The sequence below is a fragment of the Thunnus maccoyii genome, chromosome 6, assembly GCF_910596095.1.
Source record: "Thunnus maccoyii chromosome 6, fThuMac1.1, whole genome shotgun sequence".
Lineage (NCBI taxonomy): Eukaryota > Metazoa > Chordata > Actinopteri > Scombriformes > Scombridae > Thunnus > Thunnus maccoyii.
The window spans coordinates 4474480-4492377 of record NC_056538.1 but is presented as its reverse complement, the minus strand read 5'-3'; the positions used below and the strand labels follow the sequence as shown (position 1 = coordinate 4492377).

The 17898-nt window shown below is 40.9% G+C and overlaps 1 protein-coding gene across 2 annotated transcripts; it reads left to right on the top strand.

The window, feature by feature from the left end:
- Positions 1 to 508: 508 nt before the first annotated feature.
- Positions 509 to 16129, top strand: LOC121899201 (A disintegrin and metalloproteinase with thrombospondin motifs 8). Of its 2 annotated transcripts, none has more exons than XM_042414857.1 (9): positions 509 to 1919; positions 4396 to 4635; positions 8526 to 8658; positions 8853 to 9020; positions 9900 to 10192; positions 11642 to 11828; positions 12687 to 12859; positions 13269 to 13444; positions 14099 to 16129. In XM_042414857.1, the coding sequence occupies exons 1-9, from the start codon at positions 1179 to 1181 to the stop codon at positions 14841 to 14843; spliced, it is 2856 nt and encodes a 951-aa protein (XP_042270791.1). In that variant the 5' UTR covers positions 509 to 1178; the 3' UTR covers positions 14844 to 16129. The 2 variants fall into 2 exon arrangements, with proteins under 2 accessions (XP_042270791.1, XP_042270792.1); XM_042414858.1 differs by having other exon boundaries at positions 776 to 924.
- The last annotated feature ends 1769 nt before the right edge of the window (positions 16130 to 17898 follow it).

Below are 17898 nucleotides of genomic sequence, written 5' to 3'. Positions count from 1 at the left end.
CTGTTCTCTTTATGATACTGGCATTCTTCTGGCACACAGTTTATAAAGTGGTGCCTGGCAGCACATGCGTTTAGTCTTGAAACACAGCAGAAGCCATTTTAAAGCCCCCTATAACAGCATTTATAAAAAATAAAAAAAAATTATACTCAAACTTTATGGTGCTGGAAAGACAAACTCATGAGTACAGAAAAAGACTCCAAATCTGCAGTACTAAATGTGATTTCTTTACACTTTAGAATTACATTTCTTTAAGTTTTACCTTTTCAGAGTAAATGCCATCGTTCTTTTTCACAAAAACATGACTTCGTTAAATAAAGATCCAATAATTAAAAAATGTTCTGAAGTTCAAGAACATTCAAAAATAAGCCTCTTTCTTCTTCTTTTTGCGCTTTATCTTAATATTCCAAAATCTATATCTGTGGAACATATGGTGCAAAAACACAAAATTAAAGGATAATATTTTTTTATTATAGGCTAGTTCTACTTATGTGATTATACATTTCTCAGCGTTCAAGGTGGCGGTCAGTTCCAAGCACACAGTGTCTTTCTCTGTCCAGCGGTGGTGCTTTGTGCAGGGATAAAGCAGATTGGTCTTAAGGGGCTCCGGGCTCTGTGGGGGCCTGCCACTCACACACAGCTCCGAAATAACTCGAGTAGCGGACTTCCAGCTATGCGTAGTATAGATGTCCTGCCACCGCCATATAGCACGCTGGGTTAATAATAGGAGCGCGGTTGTCAAGCTATTTCAGAAGGGGGGAGTGTCGGCCTATTCTCATTGGGTCTGTTTTATCCGCGAGTTTCTCATGAAGTGCGAGTGGGAGGAGAATTTCCAGCAACGGAGGATATCAAAAATAAACCCCCTCATGTCCAGGGAAGAGCAGAAAGTATAAATACCCCCGATGTGTCCACACTGCAGCGGTGCTGGTGAGTGGTACAACAAGACTTAGCTTGGTTAGGGTATTAGAAACGAGAACTTAGACAGACTGAAATTAAATAGCAGACATACTTTGACCAAGACTGACTTTACAGCACTGGAAAAATAACTTTGAAAAGATTGCTGATTTTCACAAGATATTTCTCCGATTGCAGAAGACGCGCCACTTGCCAGAGAATAAGGGACATAAATTGTAATAAATCCTTTTTTTAATCAATCCCGAGTGCAATTTCCATTGCAGAAGATGTGTTCCACTGTGTGTTTGATCTTTTTATCCCTGTGCGTAATCAACACAGTACTTTCTACTCCGTTTGAATCAGAGGATATTGTACCTGTTCGGATAAACGGAAGAATCAGCGGTCGCTTTTGGAAAAGAAGCGAGGAACAGCCGAGGTTTGTCCTCAGTGCATTTGGCAAGGACTTGACTCTAAATCTTATACCTGATACCAGCTTTATCGCGCCTTCCTTCACCATACAACGCATCAAAGCAAGAGATTTTGGCGTTTTACGCAGCGCTTCAGGTGCGCAACCTTTCCGGGACGCGGATCGCCAGAAATTAATCAACCAGACAGAGGAGAGTGAAGGACAGCTGAGAAGCTGCTTTTACTCGGGGAACGTAGATTACGATCAGAACTCGGTTGTGGCTGTCAGTTTGTGCTCTGGCATCTTTGGCTCCTTCATAACGGAGGGGAAAGAATATTTAATTGAGCCCAAACTTCGCGGCGGCCTGGGGCCTGACTCTGCCGAACAGCTGCATGTCATCAAGAGGAGGACATTCACCAAAAGCCACGGTGTTCCCCTCCTGTTTGATCACGCGGCGGAGGAAAGCCGAGCAGAGAAGCACAATGGGGAAAGTTTTACGCACAGCGACAGTGACGCACAGAGGGAACTTCGCCGGCGACGCTTTGTTTCCGCGCCACGGTTCATAGAGACCCTGGTGGTAGCAGACTCAACCATGACCCACTTCTATGGAGATGAAATAAAGGTCAGACACGATGAACTCATTCTTTCCTGCACACACTGTTGATAGGAACCTATGCAAACCTGTAGGTTAATTTCGCAGTTTAGACCGTCTCATAAGCAAACCCACAACTGGTGACGACGTAATTTTTCTCCTTTATTTTCTCTGCAAGTCCGCTAAGACAGAACACATAACTCACAATAATATAGTGGCAGGGAATTGTTTTGCTGTGCTGCTTCATAAAAATGTTTTGGCACTGAGGGAGCTTGGGAGGAAATCGGTGGGCTCCCAGTTTTCCACAGTCTGAGAAAGAGGTCAGGCATCAGAAATTCAAGCAATGCTGTACCACATTCCTCAGAACTTGGTCACAATTTGGCAGCAGAGCTTCAGCATCATCCAGGGAAGCTGCTTCACAGGGATTACAATATCCATTACGTTATATCTTTACAAAGTATTAATTATATTGATTCATTAAATTAATTGCCTGACCCTTTGCTATTGCATATCATATACAACACCCAATCTCTAAATTAAATTTGAAAAAGCTCCTGAAATCACCCTCCATAACAAATATCAGTCCTGGTTGAAGCTGGAACTCAACAAAAGACTTATTTAAACAAAAGTAGGACAATCCATGATCCTGCCACAATCTGGACCAGCCAAACTGTAGTCTGTTTGTACTTAACATGCTCCTTAGCTGCCAAACCCTCAGCAGTATTCCAAGCAAGACACAGGCAACAAAGGGTCAAGTGGACAAAGGTTAGACTGATAAATTGGGTTTATATTGGCATTTCATGAGAAACCAAATGACAGGCAATCAGGTGTGTCTGCCTCTGATATGATGGATGTGATACAGGTGACAGATTATCCATCCATATTACACTGGTTGTCTATGAGCAGGGGGCAGTTTTAGAGATTTGGAGGCCTCAGGCAAAGATAGACATGTGGTTCTGTGGGTGTGTACACAAGCATGTGGAAAAACGTTTTATGAGAGAATATCATCCCACCCTAGAAAAGTTTTTTTCAGCAAGGCTCATGGAAGACTTTACAATACACAGAATGGCAGAATATCCCACGCTCACTATGATTTATCAGCTCTCTATAAGACACAACACTATGACAGTGCTGTGGAAATCCCTGCCCATCCCTACCCCACAAAACAAACAAAAAAGTATTTGGAGGCAACTCTTTCCAGCAAACAAAGTCTGATGGGACATTCTTGACTTAGAAGAAGAGGCTAAATATTGTACATTACTGTTAGACATCAGTAATTTCCAATCACATCTGCTCCTCCCATCTCCTCTAAAGGCAGCAGACAGTTTATTGGGCCGGGAGGAGACTCCAGGCTAACCTCATGGAGAACAAACTGAGACACAAGTCACGAATACTGTATACAGCAACATAGATATGAATATGCAGCAAGCCCAAATATTATTATACCACATTCAGTACTTGTAAGGACCAATGACTTCACGTTTTAAATAAAATTTTCATTTTAGCAGACACAGAAATTCCTCTGTGTGAGTAATGATGCACACCAAGTTGTTTCTGTTTTTTCTGCGCCCTTTCTCCACTGTTGTAAATTAGTAACTGGTTGTACAGTTAAATGCATTCACATTACTACTGTTTTACCTTTATTTTTGTTTAATTATAAGACAAATGTGTTCCTATCGCATAGTCATAGTTATCAAAGTGACTTTGAAGAGGTCCCTGTGTTCGTCTCAGCCAACTTAAGTCATGAAATTTGCTCTTTGAATTTGCATTTGTGATAAGAGGTTGTCTGCACTAGAGCCTGACTGATAAATGAAGCATATCTGCTGATATTAGCTTATAGCAGGTATATTGTACTGGTCAATAAGTAACAATAAATTGCAGAACCAAAATGTCAAATATGTTTGCGATAATTTAGAAACAATGTCGCCATTATAGCTTGAGCAAAAAAGAGCGGTGATCAGTTTATTTTTATACTGCAAAATTTCAGTTCTTTAATAATCAGTATTCAGGGATCCAAAATATGTAAAAACAAACAAACAAACGAAAAACTTAATATCAGCCATGTTCTCTCTCAAATAACGATATCAAAAATCCAGTTTTGGTTGGGCTCATGTCTGTGCATGCAATTTCATGTAAAAATGGATTCCTGCACTGTGATATCTTCATTATTATTAAACCTTTCACTCTAATCCTAACCCTAAAACCAAGTCCTTGCGCTCAAACAACAATCCAGAATTCAATGATATCAAAACTTTTGCTGATTTGCTTTAAAGGAATAGTTCAACATTTTGAGAAATATGCTGAGCTTAGTTAATTGATTACCGGCTATAGGCTTTGTTTAATGGACAGATATGAGAGTGGTATCAATCTTTTGATCTAATTGTTGGCAAGAAGGCAAATAAGCCTTTGTCCTAAAATGTTGAACTATTCATTCAAACCAGACTCTTGTCAATCCTCCACTGTTAAAGCTTTTAATATTTCCTTTCCTGTCTCTCCTCCTCCATAGCACTATATTTTGACCCTGATGTCGATGGCCGCCCAGCTCTACAAACACCCCACCATAAAGAACTCAGTGAACATGGTGGTGGTAAAGATGTTGGTGGTGGAGGACGAGGAAGTCGGCCCTGAGGTCTCCAGCAACGGAGGCGTGGCTCTTAGGAACTTCTGTTCATGGCAGCAGCTTTTCAACCCACCGAGCCAGAGACATCCAGAGCACTATGACACTGCTATGCTCTTCACCAGAGAGGTGAGGGACAAGAATGTATCTGGTTTAGTACTTTTTCACAATGCCTGCATGGCTGTTAAGATCTATGCAATAAAACACACCATCATCTGCATACCACATTTTAAACATGTGATGTGAGACATTTGCTAGGATTTGAGCATGAAAATTCAGTCTTGAACATGGAAGCAGTAGTTTGACGTAAAAATCTTGCCTCAAGGGCCACTAGCTTTCAACTGCATCTCGTAGTCCTCCTCAGCTGATGGAGTTTGCTCAGTTGTCTCAGAGACGACATATGTAAAATGGAAAGGACCCTTGACTAGAAACTCCGGAAACACCAGAAACAGACAATATCAGCTGTCTGTGAGTATCAAACCAAAATCAGTCACAGCATTGACTGCTAAGGGGTCAAAGGTTGACCAAGAGTCAATGGACAGCTGGAGAAAGATTAAGGAAGGCATTCTTATGCAATGCCAGAGACGATAATTAAAGAGAGATAGGGGTTATGATCTCTACCCATATATGACCACCTGTTATCATGTGATTGAAGTTCCATGCTTAGGTCACATGATGACAACTGAACTGTCTCCATGACAACTGAGCAAAGGCCATCCACAGAGCACACCACAAGAAGCAGTTGGAATGTCTGAAAAAAAAAGTAGACACTGAGTTGAGATTTCTTTGACAAATTTGCTGGTGTGTAAACACATGTAAATTCGAAACACCAGTGGCCCGAGAACTGATCCTTGGGGAACACCACATATTGTATTAATAGAAGCAGTAGTGTCATGGGGTTTTATTGGAGAGCTTTGACTTTCAGTATTTGGGAATGAAATGTAATTTCAACAATTCAATGCTAGCTTAACATATCTTAATACTGGTATCAGGCTTCAAGAGTCACAGTGGTTTTAACACTTAGACCAATATTGATTGGAATAACACAATTTTCTTCAGAGCATGGTTTGGACTCTCCAGTATATGAAACAACACATGCAATGTTGTGAGAGTTTTACAGTGTATTATTAGATGGACAGTCCCCTCACTCATGATAGTCATATTTTGCTTTCCATTCAGACAGCAATAACCCAGAAAGGGTGAGTCACGAATTAAGTCCTGGTGGAATTCTGTCTTAGGCCATCTGCGGTCCACAATGTGGTTTCAGAGGCAGCAGACTCAACCACGCAACAATTACTTGAACACAAAATCTCTTACAGTAACACAAATGCATTTTAGGGCCACTTGTGTTCACTGTAGGGGGTCCCAGCGGCAAATGGCCCCCTTGGATTTGGCTGGTTATTGTCATTGTAACTTGCTCTTTAAGCAGCCCAGAAGCACATGTGTGGGGTTAGGAAAGAAAAGATGAAGGTGAGGTATAGGAAGGCCTTTCTAGCCCTTTGGGCTTATTACAGATGCTGAAAAGGGATCATCAAGATGAAATAGTTGTAATCTTTTCCAAGCAGGGGGAATGTCTACAGACAGCAAACAAACTGTGCTTTATGGATGCTCAACAGGAAATAAGTTCACAAGTCCTTAGGGTGTGAGTTGTGATTGGCTTGTTCTGCTGTATTTGGCTGCCTTTTTCCATCTGGTATGTGCATGTTGACAAGGTGTTAGCAGACAATACATTAGGCTAGTAACTTCTCTATTATTACATTTTTTCAGCTAAGTGCCCTGGTTGCCGCTTGATTTGATGACAGGCTTGGCATTTATCTACCTACTGAATGACATTCGCATGTAAATCTGACCCTGGATCAGAAAATGATGAGTAGAACATATGGGCTTTTGCAATTTTGTGTTGGATTTGCTGAAGCGGCTCTCAATCAGGAAAGCCATCATTCACGCAAACCTGGTTTGTGTTTGTTTTTCCATTTCCGCGGAGAGATGCTTTGAAATGTAGAAGACGGAAGGCTCCTCGTGGATGAGCTAACTTTAGTACCGCCACAAATCAGCCCTGACACGATGAATCCACTTTAAATGGTCAGGGTTTGAGTGTGCGGCTGGGTCAGGCTGAAAATGTGTGCCATGTACTCCGCAGTCACAAGAGAATGCTCTGGTACAACTATGGGCCTGTTGTGAAACTCAAAACTCACACGCTGTTGCATGTAGTGGAAACATGTTTCTCATGCATTTTTGTGGTCTTATATTGCGTGTGTGTTTGCCTTCCCTCTGTCTGCACTATCTGCAAATGCAATTCCGTGACCTTGTGTTCAGGCCCATACATACTTAGCTTTGGCTTTGTGTGTGTCTGCATACATGAGTGACAGATGCTGTTGTGGAACAAGGTGTACAAACACACGCTGAGCAGCGTTCAACTGCAGCTCCAAGTCCAGATGTGTTTCAAATCACAGAGGGTTATGCCTTGTGGGTTTTTTTGGGGGCTGAGGCAAGGCCACGAACGCGTCCGTCTCCGTCCTACACAGCCAGGCGTCTTCTCGAGCAGGGAAAGATTTCTGATACACACCACAATGTTAATTTTCCCACATCACAGCCCTGGACAGCTGCATGCTGAGGATATTTATTTGCTTTATTTAATGATGGAAACACTGAGCAACATGTTTTGATTTGTTTCTTAAAAATGGCAGAAAAAAAACTGGACATAAATAGACATGATGTTTTGCCATCCTACGTAATTAATATAACAGTCATCCCGGGCTGCCCATACACTTACTATGTTTACTATTTGACAGAATAATATCTTTAACTTTAATGGATAGTTCACTCTGCCAGCTGTTTCTGACCAAATGTTTACTACTTTTTCAAGGGAGATAGGCCTTATCTATCATCCTGTCAAGCCAGTATTGGCCATGTATGTATTCTGTGTTGTCGACTGTGTTGTTTTTATAAATAATTATTGAAGAATTGCTCAATACCTGGTTGTCCGTGAGAGGATCCTAATTTGAGCTGATTTGAATACAATAGTTGGATAGGGCTCAATACAAGCATGCATTTTTTTGGTTTCAATGGAGAGTTTTAGTCTTCCATGACACTGAAGCTGTCTTAGCAGCAGCACTGAGGTCAAAAAGTGGTATGCACCCTTGTTCTAGTTGTATATGCTGATACTGAGTGGTATGTCACTGTTGACTATTGCCAAGGCTGTTCTACTGGCCTAGGGTCCTTATAAACTATATGTCACTCTGATCCACTGACAGATACCACTTTTCACTCTCACATAACAATGGTGTGCAACTATTTTTTTAGTGTCACATGTTGATTCTTAGTGTTATGACACTTTTTACTGGCATAAGGCTCATAAAAACGATATTATCACTGATGTTCCTAATTGCAGATGATGATTCTTATTGGTGCATGCCGCTGCTGTGTTAACAATACACAGAATATCTTTGCTGTTCCACTGACATACACTACTTCTTACAAGTCATACTCGGCTAATGTGTACCTATGGCTAGCCCCACTAGTTTAGCTAACAGACAAGCACAGCCTTCATCACAACAGTGACTGCTGCCCACAATGTGTGATTACCGTTCAGTCATGGTATAACATAAACTACCAGTTTTACAGCGCAGTAGAACATGAGAGGTATCCCATTCCCAGTAGTTAGCAGAAGCATACTTACTGTATGCCAGTAAAGAATTGTCATAAGCCGTTGGGGAGTAGTATGTGGCAGGAGGAGGAGCATGCTATATGCTGGTCAAAGCACAAGTCAACAGTGGTGTGCCACTAAGAATGGGCATATGAGACTAAAACAAGGTTGTTATTCCATTAGTATACAATCATGAAAAGTGGGATCTCTATGGAACACTGACAAGCTGTTTCTATGGTCAAATTCAAGATTTTGAACACCTGCTTTTTTATTGAAAATAGTTCAGTATTGCTATCAGCCTTTCACATCGCATATCCACTTCCTGTTCTTGATGTTCCAGTCTCAGTGTTTTCAATATCTGTTTGCATTGCAGGACATCTGTGGACAAAAGAGCTGCGACACTTTGGGTGTGGCCGATGTCGGGACGATGTGCGATCCCAAAAGAAGCTGCTCTGTTATTGAGGACAACGGCCTGCAAGCTGCCTTCACAGCTGCACACGAGCTTGGTTAGCTCAGATTTACTTTCACATGGGTGGGCTGGTGTGGGTGTAGGATTTATGAAAAAACTTTTGAGATGTAGTGCAATAGGCAAGTTCTATCATGTGTAGTTTTAAAATCTTTTTCAGTCCTGCATAACCACACTGTTGTGCATCTGTGAAACTGTGTCACATTTTTGTCATTGCATCCTCTCCTACTGCAGGCCATGTGTTGAGTATGCCTCATGATGACTCCAAGACCTGTGAGAGGCTGTTTGGGGATCTGGGAAGACACTACCTGATGGCTCCTCTGTTTGTCAGCCTCAACAAGACTGCACCTTGGTCTCCCTGCAGCGCGCTCTACATCACAGAGTTCTTTGACAATGGACATGGTAGGAAATGTTTCAGGTTATCGTCTGTGCATGTTAAAAATTACACAATGACTAAATCAGAAACTGTGCAGCCCTGTAGAGATCTTCTGCCAATGTGGAAGTCTGCCATGACACTGTGGCTCTGTCATTATGGCTGATTCAGAGATGAATAAAACATACTGTTATTCCTCTTGCACTCTAACTATGGCTTTCCTGCTTAAACATGTCGCTCCCCTCAAATTATGGGTTGTCGGGATAGTTTATCTTGACTTAGATTACATGTTCTCTTTCCACATCCGCTCCTCCTCAGTCGCTCCCTTTCTTACGCCTTTTCTTTGCCTCACCTCTGTGGCTCTGACCCCCCATCTCATGTTGTGCATCTTGTATTGTTTGTATCCTTCCTAGACCTATCAGTGAACCTTCTTTTCCACTGAGTCATACTATGGACTTCTTCCTGTTCTCCACCTCTGCAGCCAAAAGCAACAGCTGGTGTCAGCAAAATATGTTCTTTATCAGTTGGAAAATGTCTCCAAAGAAAACTCATGTGGCTGAGAATGTTCATTCCGAACTGCGGATGTCATTGACAACTCTAGACGAAAAGCTTATTGAATGTAATAAAAGATAATTAGAGAAACAATGAATAAATTCAGATTTAGAATGGCTGTCAAATGTCCAAATTCAGAGTACTAGATCGCCCATAAAAGCGCACTGCATTTGTTAAATTTAAATTATTCATTTTTATAGTCAGGACACAACTTGCCCAGAATATTTTCCCCCTGTTGTAATACCACACATGAAGAGCAACACATTTACAATCACCACACTGCCACAAAGTCCATAATCTCCTTTTACCACAATATAATCAGTCTCATACAGTGTTGCTTTGTATTGTAACCACAGGGGACTGCCTGCTGGATGTCCCAGAGAGTACCATGCCGTTACCAAGAGAGCTGCCAGGCACCAAGTACAGCCTGGACCAACAGTGCCAGCAGATTTTTGGAGAGGAGTTTATCCACTGCCCCAACACTTCAGACAGTGATATCTGCAGCCAGCTGTGGTGTCAAGAAGACGGGACGTCACAGTGTTCCACCAAGAACGGCAGCCTGCCTTGGGCTGACGGCACCTCCTGTAGCCTCAACGGGACCTGCCTCCACGGAGTGTGCATGTCGACCCAGGAGGTGATGCAGCCACTGGTAAGACTCCTTCTGTATGTGAGTGGCCATCAACTGGCATTAAAGCTGCATGAACCAATATTTATGTATGAGCAGTGGGTCTGTTTTACATAAAATGTGTTGCATGTAATGACTAAGGCACAGAGAATTATCACACAATTTTGTAGATCCCCGCACTGTTTTGATTCAATTTTACAACAGGCAGCAGAAACACGACTGCAAATGAATCATGTTGCTCCATATCTGCTGGATGTTTAAATAGGCAAATGTTTGCTAATACATTAAAAAAAATCCATCAATGCGGCTTTAATGCAACTTTTAAGATCAAAGATTTACTCACAAGAGCATGTTAAAGCTGCAGTTGAACATTTCACACTTGGTCTTACTAGTTCCATGCTGACAATGTTTATTCACTTGCACCTTCTCTCTGCTGAGAACTGCCTGTAGGGTTTGGTGAGTCACATGCTTTGAAGTGCTCTTGTCGTTTACTCAGAAAAAGAGCAACCAAGTTTGTAGTTGTAAAACTGGAAAGTCAGCAACTTAAAGCCAGCCTCCCCCAGCAGCTTTACAATGTTTTTTTCCCATTGGGTTTTTGACATACACAGGAAAATACACTCCTTAAAATGTTCTGAAAAAAATACATGTTGAACAACTACAATTGCATGACAAGTGGGCAAACTCCATCTGCTAAGGCAGGTTTTGTGATACCGTTGATAGCTCAAGAACAACTATCACAGGATTTGTTTATTTCAGACTATTTGATTTTTTTAAAAAAAGCAACAATCAAATACAAAATCACTGAAAATCTACTTTTTGAAGCAGAAACATTCACACTTTTCTCAACTGTGTGCAGTTTCAAGTAGAAATACATGAATGAAAAGTATAAGCTAAATGTGTGGATTACAGTGATCTTGGAAATTGAGGAGTTTAAATCCAGCTGCTTCATGATGCCTTTTTATATTTCCTTAAAGAACATTTGTACAACTCTATTTCATTCTAGCTCAGTTGCCCTGATATCTTCTCCTTGTGTTATGATCACACATCTGTTTATGAACCCAGACGTGCTGGCAGTTGGGATACTAGCTAGTCCAAACTCATAAAACTTCTGGAAAGGACACCCACGCTAGCAATCACACACATGCACACATACACTCACACACGCACACACACATGCACACACACACACACACTTTCAATTTTGTCTTACAAAGCTGCAGCATGGCAGGTTCCACTAGTGGTGAGTGACACATGTGGCAGGAATGTGGGTAGAGGCAGACAGCAGGCGCGTGCCGAACTTCAACACAGATTTAGCCTGGAGTCGCGGCACGCCAACACACTGTGCGGCCTCAAACCCAGAAGCCCAGACTGTGGTTTAGGCTGCACAGCTGAGATTGCCTTTGGCACTGAGCTCTAACCAACTACTCCGACGGCTCCTTTTTTTTTTTTTATTCTTGCTGTGTTTTACCACAGGTGGTTGTGGACGGCGGCTGGAGCTCATGGGGACCATGGCAGCAGTGCTCCAGGACGTGTGGAGGTGGGGTGGAGTTCTCCTACAGGGAGTGTACAGATCCTGTGCCTCAGAACGGAGGGAAGTACTGTGAGGGACAGAGGGTTCAGTACCAGTCTTGCAACACACAGCAGTGTGACAGCAACGACGGTAAGTTGCAGTTTGGAGACAGAATCAGTAATATGCAGGTTTTGAGGACCAATACTGATATTGATAATCTTGGCCTTGAAGTTGCTGATAGTCATTATTGTAATATGAATTTAATTTTAATATTATGACATAATTTTAAAGGAGCACTCCACTGATTTTACATAAGGTGCTCAGTTTAGTTGTGAAAGAAGGAACTTTACATAGTTTGAAAAAACAACCCTAATGATGTCATTAGGGTTATCATTAGGGTTATCTCTATCTTAACTCGGTTAACTAGAGTTGTGGTTTGAAAGTGGGCATTTAAGAGGTAAGGGGGGTGTAATGAAGGGCTGTATCCAGATGCATTATAGGAAATGTAGTATCCAGCGTTTTTTGGAGTTTGACTCACACTAGAGTCTAAAAGTCTGGATATTTCAGCCTTAAACTTTGATGCTTTATGGAAACCTTATAGAGAAAACAAGTATTCAATCTTTTGATCATACTATTATTGTTGATATTGGCAAAGTAGGAAAAGACAGTAACTCGTAATTGAAATCCAGGACTATGATAAATAATTATGTAATAATAAGAATCAATTATCATCATCATTCCTGTGTGGAATCTAACTAAAATATCCCAGTGTAGAATATCAAACTGCTTGATATTTCTTCAAAATTAGAAGTGAAGCACACTGACTGGACTGTATCTAATCTTTAATGCGAATATGCCTGATATAAGGTATCCATCATACCCTGCAGTCCCAATTTCAAAATTCCAAAATAATGATAATGAAGGATGATTGTATTTATAAAAACTTCCTGTCAGTTGGTTGGTCAAAACGTGTTGTACACTAAACTTCATTCCATCTGCTACCTTTAGGAAAGAGTTTCAGAGAGGAGCAGTGTGAGAAGTACAACAGCCCCAACTACCTGGACTACAACGGAAACATGAAACATTGGATCCCAAAGTACGCCGGAGTGTCTCCCAGAGACAGATGTAAACTGTTCTGCAGGGCCAGAGGCAGCAGTGAATTTAAGGTGTTTGAATCCAAGGTAATGTTGCACTCAACATCACAGCTCATACATTTTAGCTAACACATTTGGTTTACACTTCAGCTAATGTATTGCAAGTCTGAAAAATAAAACTCAAGGTCCACTTACTAGCTTTTTCTGGAGCTTTCAACCACATCACACAGTCTTCATCAGTGGATGGAGGTTAAGTGTTAGAGTTTGGACCTGATTGTAATCCTGAACCTCTAAGGCCTGATCATAACTCCCATCCACTGATGAAGACTGTGAGATGCAGCTGAAAGGTCCAGGAACGCTAGTAAGTGGACCTTGAGTTGAGGTCAAAAGTGTCACTGCATCTTAGTATCGAATATGAGCAACATTCTAGATAAGGACCAAGAAATCATTTAAGGTGAATCAGAATTAACCAGGCATACCTGATGTGCCCCTGCAGGTAATAGATGGGACGACCTGTGGTCCTGATACCACATCAGTGTGCGTCCAGGGCCAGTGTGTGAAGGCAGGCTGCGACCAGGTGATTGGATCCAACAAGAGAGTGGATAAGTGTGGAGTGTGTGGAGGAAGTGGGCTCACCTGTAGAAAGATCACAGGCTCCTACAACAAGGCAACGTAAGTCATCTAAAAGAATGCAAGAAAATTATTATTATACTGTGTAAGAGCATTTTGCTAATCAAATTGTGGTGAAAACAGAGGGCAGCCAGTTTGGATAAACAAAAACCATGCAAAATCATAAAAAAAATTGTAACACTATTTAAATATTATTTAGAAATGCATGACCAAAGATTTGATTAGTGTTATTTCAACTTAAGTTGATGTCTTCCTGAACTGGTCATTTTGACAGTGCACTCATCTCTAGACAAGTTTTAATGACTTTGGGTCTGACTATGTGATAATTTACTTTCACTCTTCCTCTTTGCTGCTAATAACACCCAGGAGAGAATATAAAGCCTTTCAAAACCTCAATTTGATCACTGATATTTGCAGCAATAATGTGATAACCACTTTAAGACCACTTAATGGTTTTATCTAGAGGGGCAGGGTTTCCAGAGTTTATGGGGAGTTATGTGCTATACCTATTTCTTGATGAACAACAGAAGAACAGAGAAGATTGATTGCATCTTAATAATTTAGAGAGTATCTATCGTCTCTTCTGTCAGAAAGAAAGCTAATAAGCATATTTCCCAAACTGTTGAATTGTGTCTTTAAAGTCAGAAACAAAAGTGTGTACCTTATCTTAACCCAGTTCTTTCTTTTCTCTATCAGCTATGGATACAGTGACATTGTCACAATTCCTGTTGGCGCAACTAACATTGACATCAAACAGCGGAGCCACAGAGGAATCAAACATGATGGGAACTATCTGGCTATAAAGAGAGAGAGCGGCGGTTACATCCTCAATGGTAACTTTTCTGTATCCACGGTGGAGCAGGACATTCCTGTGCTGGGCGCTGTGCTCAAGTACAGCGGCTCCTCCACCACTCTAGAGAGGATCCAGAGCTTCATGCAGCTGAAAGAGGCCATCACCATCCAACTTCTGGCCACTGCGGGGGATGCCAACCCTCCCAAGGTTAAATATACCTTTTTCATCCCTAGAGATGTGACTTTCAATAAATCCAAGGAGAAGAAGGGCACCTCACCATCTTTGCATATGATCCATCCGTTTGGCGTGCCTGACTGGGTGCTGGGGGAGTGGTCTGAGTGCTCCAAGAGTTGTGGCTCCGGATGGTCCAGGAGGAATGTCGAATGCCAAGACAACGCGGGCTTCCTCTCCAGCCAGTGTGACAAGGACCTGAAGCCCGTAGACATCAGGCCTTGCGGGGATCTGCCCTGCCCAATATGGCAAATGGGACCTTGGTCCGCCTGCTCACGAACTTGTGGCCAGGGGGAGCGCCGCCGCAGCATCTTCTGCATAGACTATACTGGGAAGACTGTTGAGCCAGAGAAGTGTGATCCGAACAAAATCCCAGAGCCAGTCTCTGGAGAGTGTCTCAACCAAGAGTGCTTATGAAAAACAGTACAGTACAGTAAACTTTGAACGATTCCCTTTTCGGTCTGACTGCACTTACCAACTGGTCACATCACGTCATGTCAAGGGCATTATGCCTGAATATTGTTTTGTCGTCTTTTGTTGACTATTGACAACCACTATTGAAATTTGAAACAATGGAAATCTACCTCAGGATGTACATGTGATGCTATGTATAGATGCTAGATGAAGGTGCTGAGTTTGTGTTTTCTCCAGAAAGAGAAGTTTTCAAGCCCCACTCTAAATAGAGACTAATGTTTTCAGATGAAGTCTGGTATAATATCCATTATGTCTTTCTGTGTCAGCTGTCATTTAAAGTGGGGCTTGAACAATAGCATGAAACCTGCTGTCAAACACCAGCACAGTGTAAATATACCTCCAATTGTCCTCCACAGAACTCAATCCCCTATAAAGCTTTGATCGAGCCTTTTACCTAATTTATTGAGGTAGGTACATAAGATTAATGCATTGGGGTTTTAAGCCTCTGGGAAGTGCGCTCCTGTTTGATTGCTTCTCTTTTCTACACACATACAATTACCAGAATGTGATTTGTGTTAAATAATTGTAAATGTCATATTTTTATCCTGACAATTGTCATTGTTTAACTGGGCAAACCCTTCACTGACGCCAAATCTGACAATATCTTGGACTTAAAAATGTGCCAGTTTTAGAATACAACAGAGCAAACTAGATGCATAGACTTTATAGAAATTGATATAATTTGAGTTTACACATTGTGTAAAATGTTAAGGTTAGTAATAACTGGTCTGGATCCTGATCTGAATAACCCTTGACAGAGAATTTCCCTCTGCCCTGTAGTTTAATTTCACTTTTTCCCAGGTGCATTATAATGCAGTTGAGAGGAACAGTGGTACAAACAATCTGCAATGCAACAAATGTTATTACTAAGTTAAGTGATAAGCATACTATCTATCATATATATGAAAAATAACATTAATTTTATTCATTTTCAGACTTTTATTTGTTGCATCATATGCAAACACTCACAGTTGTTTTCAGACTCTTGTATGTATATTTGATTCTTCATTCTTGTTGTTAATTTACATGTCATAAAACAAAAGAGATGGAGCATTAGGCCTATATCCCTTCAGTGAAGGACTATACTATTTTATTATTACAGCTTCCTTTTTAAGCTATTTATTTTTGTAAAGTTTTTACCTTGGACATGTAATTAACATGGCAGATGCTGCTGTCTTTGAGATTTTTGTCTATAAAAATGGTCAAATAAACACATTTATGTCAATACATGGATCTCTTTTACTGCTTCTCATTCTCCATGACAACCAAAGAGAAACTGTGTACAACATTTCTCCAATTTCCTGCATCTAAAATAGTATAAGAACCCTCTAGTTGGTCCTGTTCTCTATTGTGACAAAACATTACTTCACTTGAGTCAACAATCATGTACCAGAGGAGCCGACCTCTAAATGACACATAAATTCCAAACAAATGTTAAAGTATTCCATGTTTTCTAGAGCGCCCTTTTAGACCACTGCAGAACACTAAAACCCTCCACTAAGGCTAGACTAATGGAATTCTTATAGGTGGGTTGGAAGCTATTTTAAAAGCAGGGTGAGGCAGATTTCATTGCTGGTTTTACAGACTGAAACCCCTTAAGATGTTCAGTAAAATCCTCCCACACCGGAATAACTTCTATGCTCAGACATCTGAAATAAAGACAGCCATATGAAAACATACTCAGTAGCTGCGGTTAGGGAGGAACATCCATATAACAGGCATACCACTGACCTAACAATATCCTATTTTTAATAGTCTATAATAGTCTTACTCTATCCACAACCAACTAAGCTTGGCAGATGTAAACATCATACACAGTTGAGTGTGTGGGTGCAGGTAAAGTGGGGGGTGGTTCTGAGACACTAGAATACACTGTTGACTGTTATTGACATGGTGCCCACCACATGACCCAGTTTCACCATGTGTATTGATAAAATGGTTACAAATACCAATATATTCATCATTAAGTACACATAATGAATTGAATATTTGAGAAGCAAACAGAAGAAAAAATATTTATCCTGAAAATTGGGAAATTGCAAGTGCAAATAGTCATAGAATACAACATAAGTCAATAGAAAGCTATAAGGTTATACAGATAGGTGACAAATTACAAAGAAGAAGCAACACAGAAGGCTCCTGTTGCAGTGATGGTTGAGACCCATACTGTATAACTGAAACATTGCCAGTTCAATTGCCAAAATGCAAAAAACATCAATCTTGAAGAAATAAATAAGAACCAACATAAACACTCCTAGTAAGGTTGGTCTACCAATAGCCTCTAGAATAGCTTCAGTCCTTGCGTCGGCATAGTCTGTGGAACTCTACTGGAGGGATGAACCACGTCCTTCCAAAGATATTGACATCATTTTCACACTCATCAAACCATTCAGTGAGCCCTCAGGGTCTCCATCTGCGTTTGTTTGGCTTTTCCACTCATTTATTCATGTATTTTATTTCATTTGTAATCCATCTGTAAAAATGACAAACTTAAACATTTCAACAACAGAGCATGTTAAAAGACGGGTTCACAAGTTTTTCTTACCATAATAATTCATGCTGTTCATACTGACCATTAGAAGATCCCTTAATAACGTAAGTGATGGGAGACAAAATCCACAGTCCTCCTTCTGTGCAAAAATGTATTTAAAAGTTGATCTAAAGCTAATATGAAGCTTCAGCGTTCAAATGAGTCAAATCAAGTAGATATCTTTCAACGTTACAGCCTTTTTAATGCCAAAGTCTCTCAAAGCCTCTTTTTGTTACTATCCTTCCACTGCAGAGATATGACTAATTCAGACTGCTGAAGCCTCGTATAAGCTTTGGATAAACTTTTAAATGCATTTTTGCACAAAATGACTGTGTGGACATGCTGTGGATAATGGTCCCCAACACTTACACTGAAAGCACATTTGAAGAGGATCTTTTAATAGCCAGTATGAACAGAAGGAATGATTACAGTGCAGAAAACCTCTTTCACTGTTCATATGGACACCTG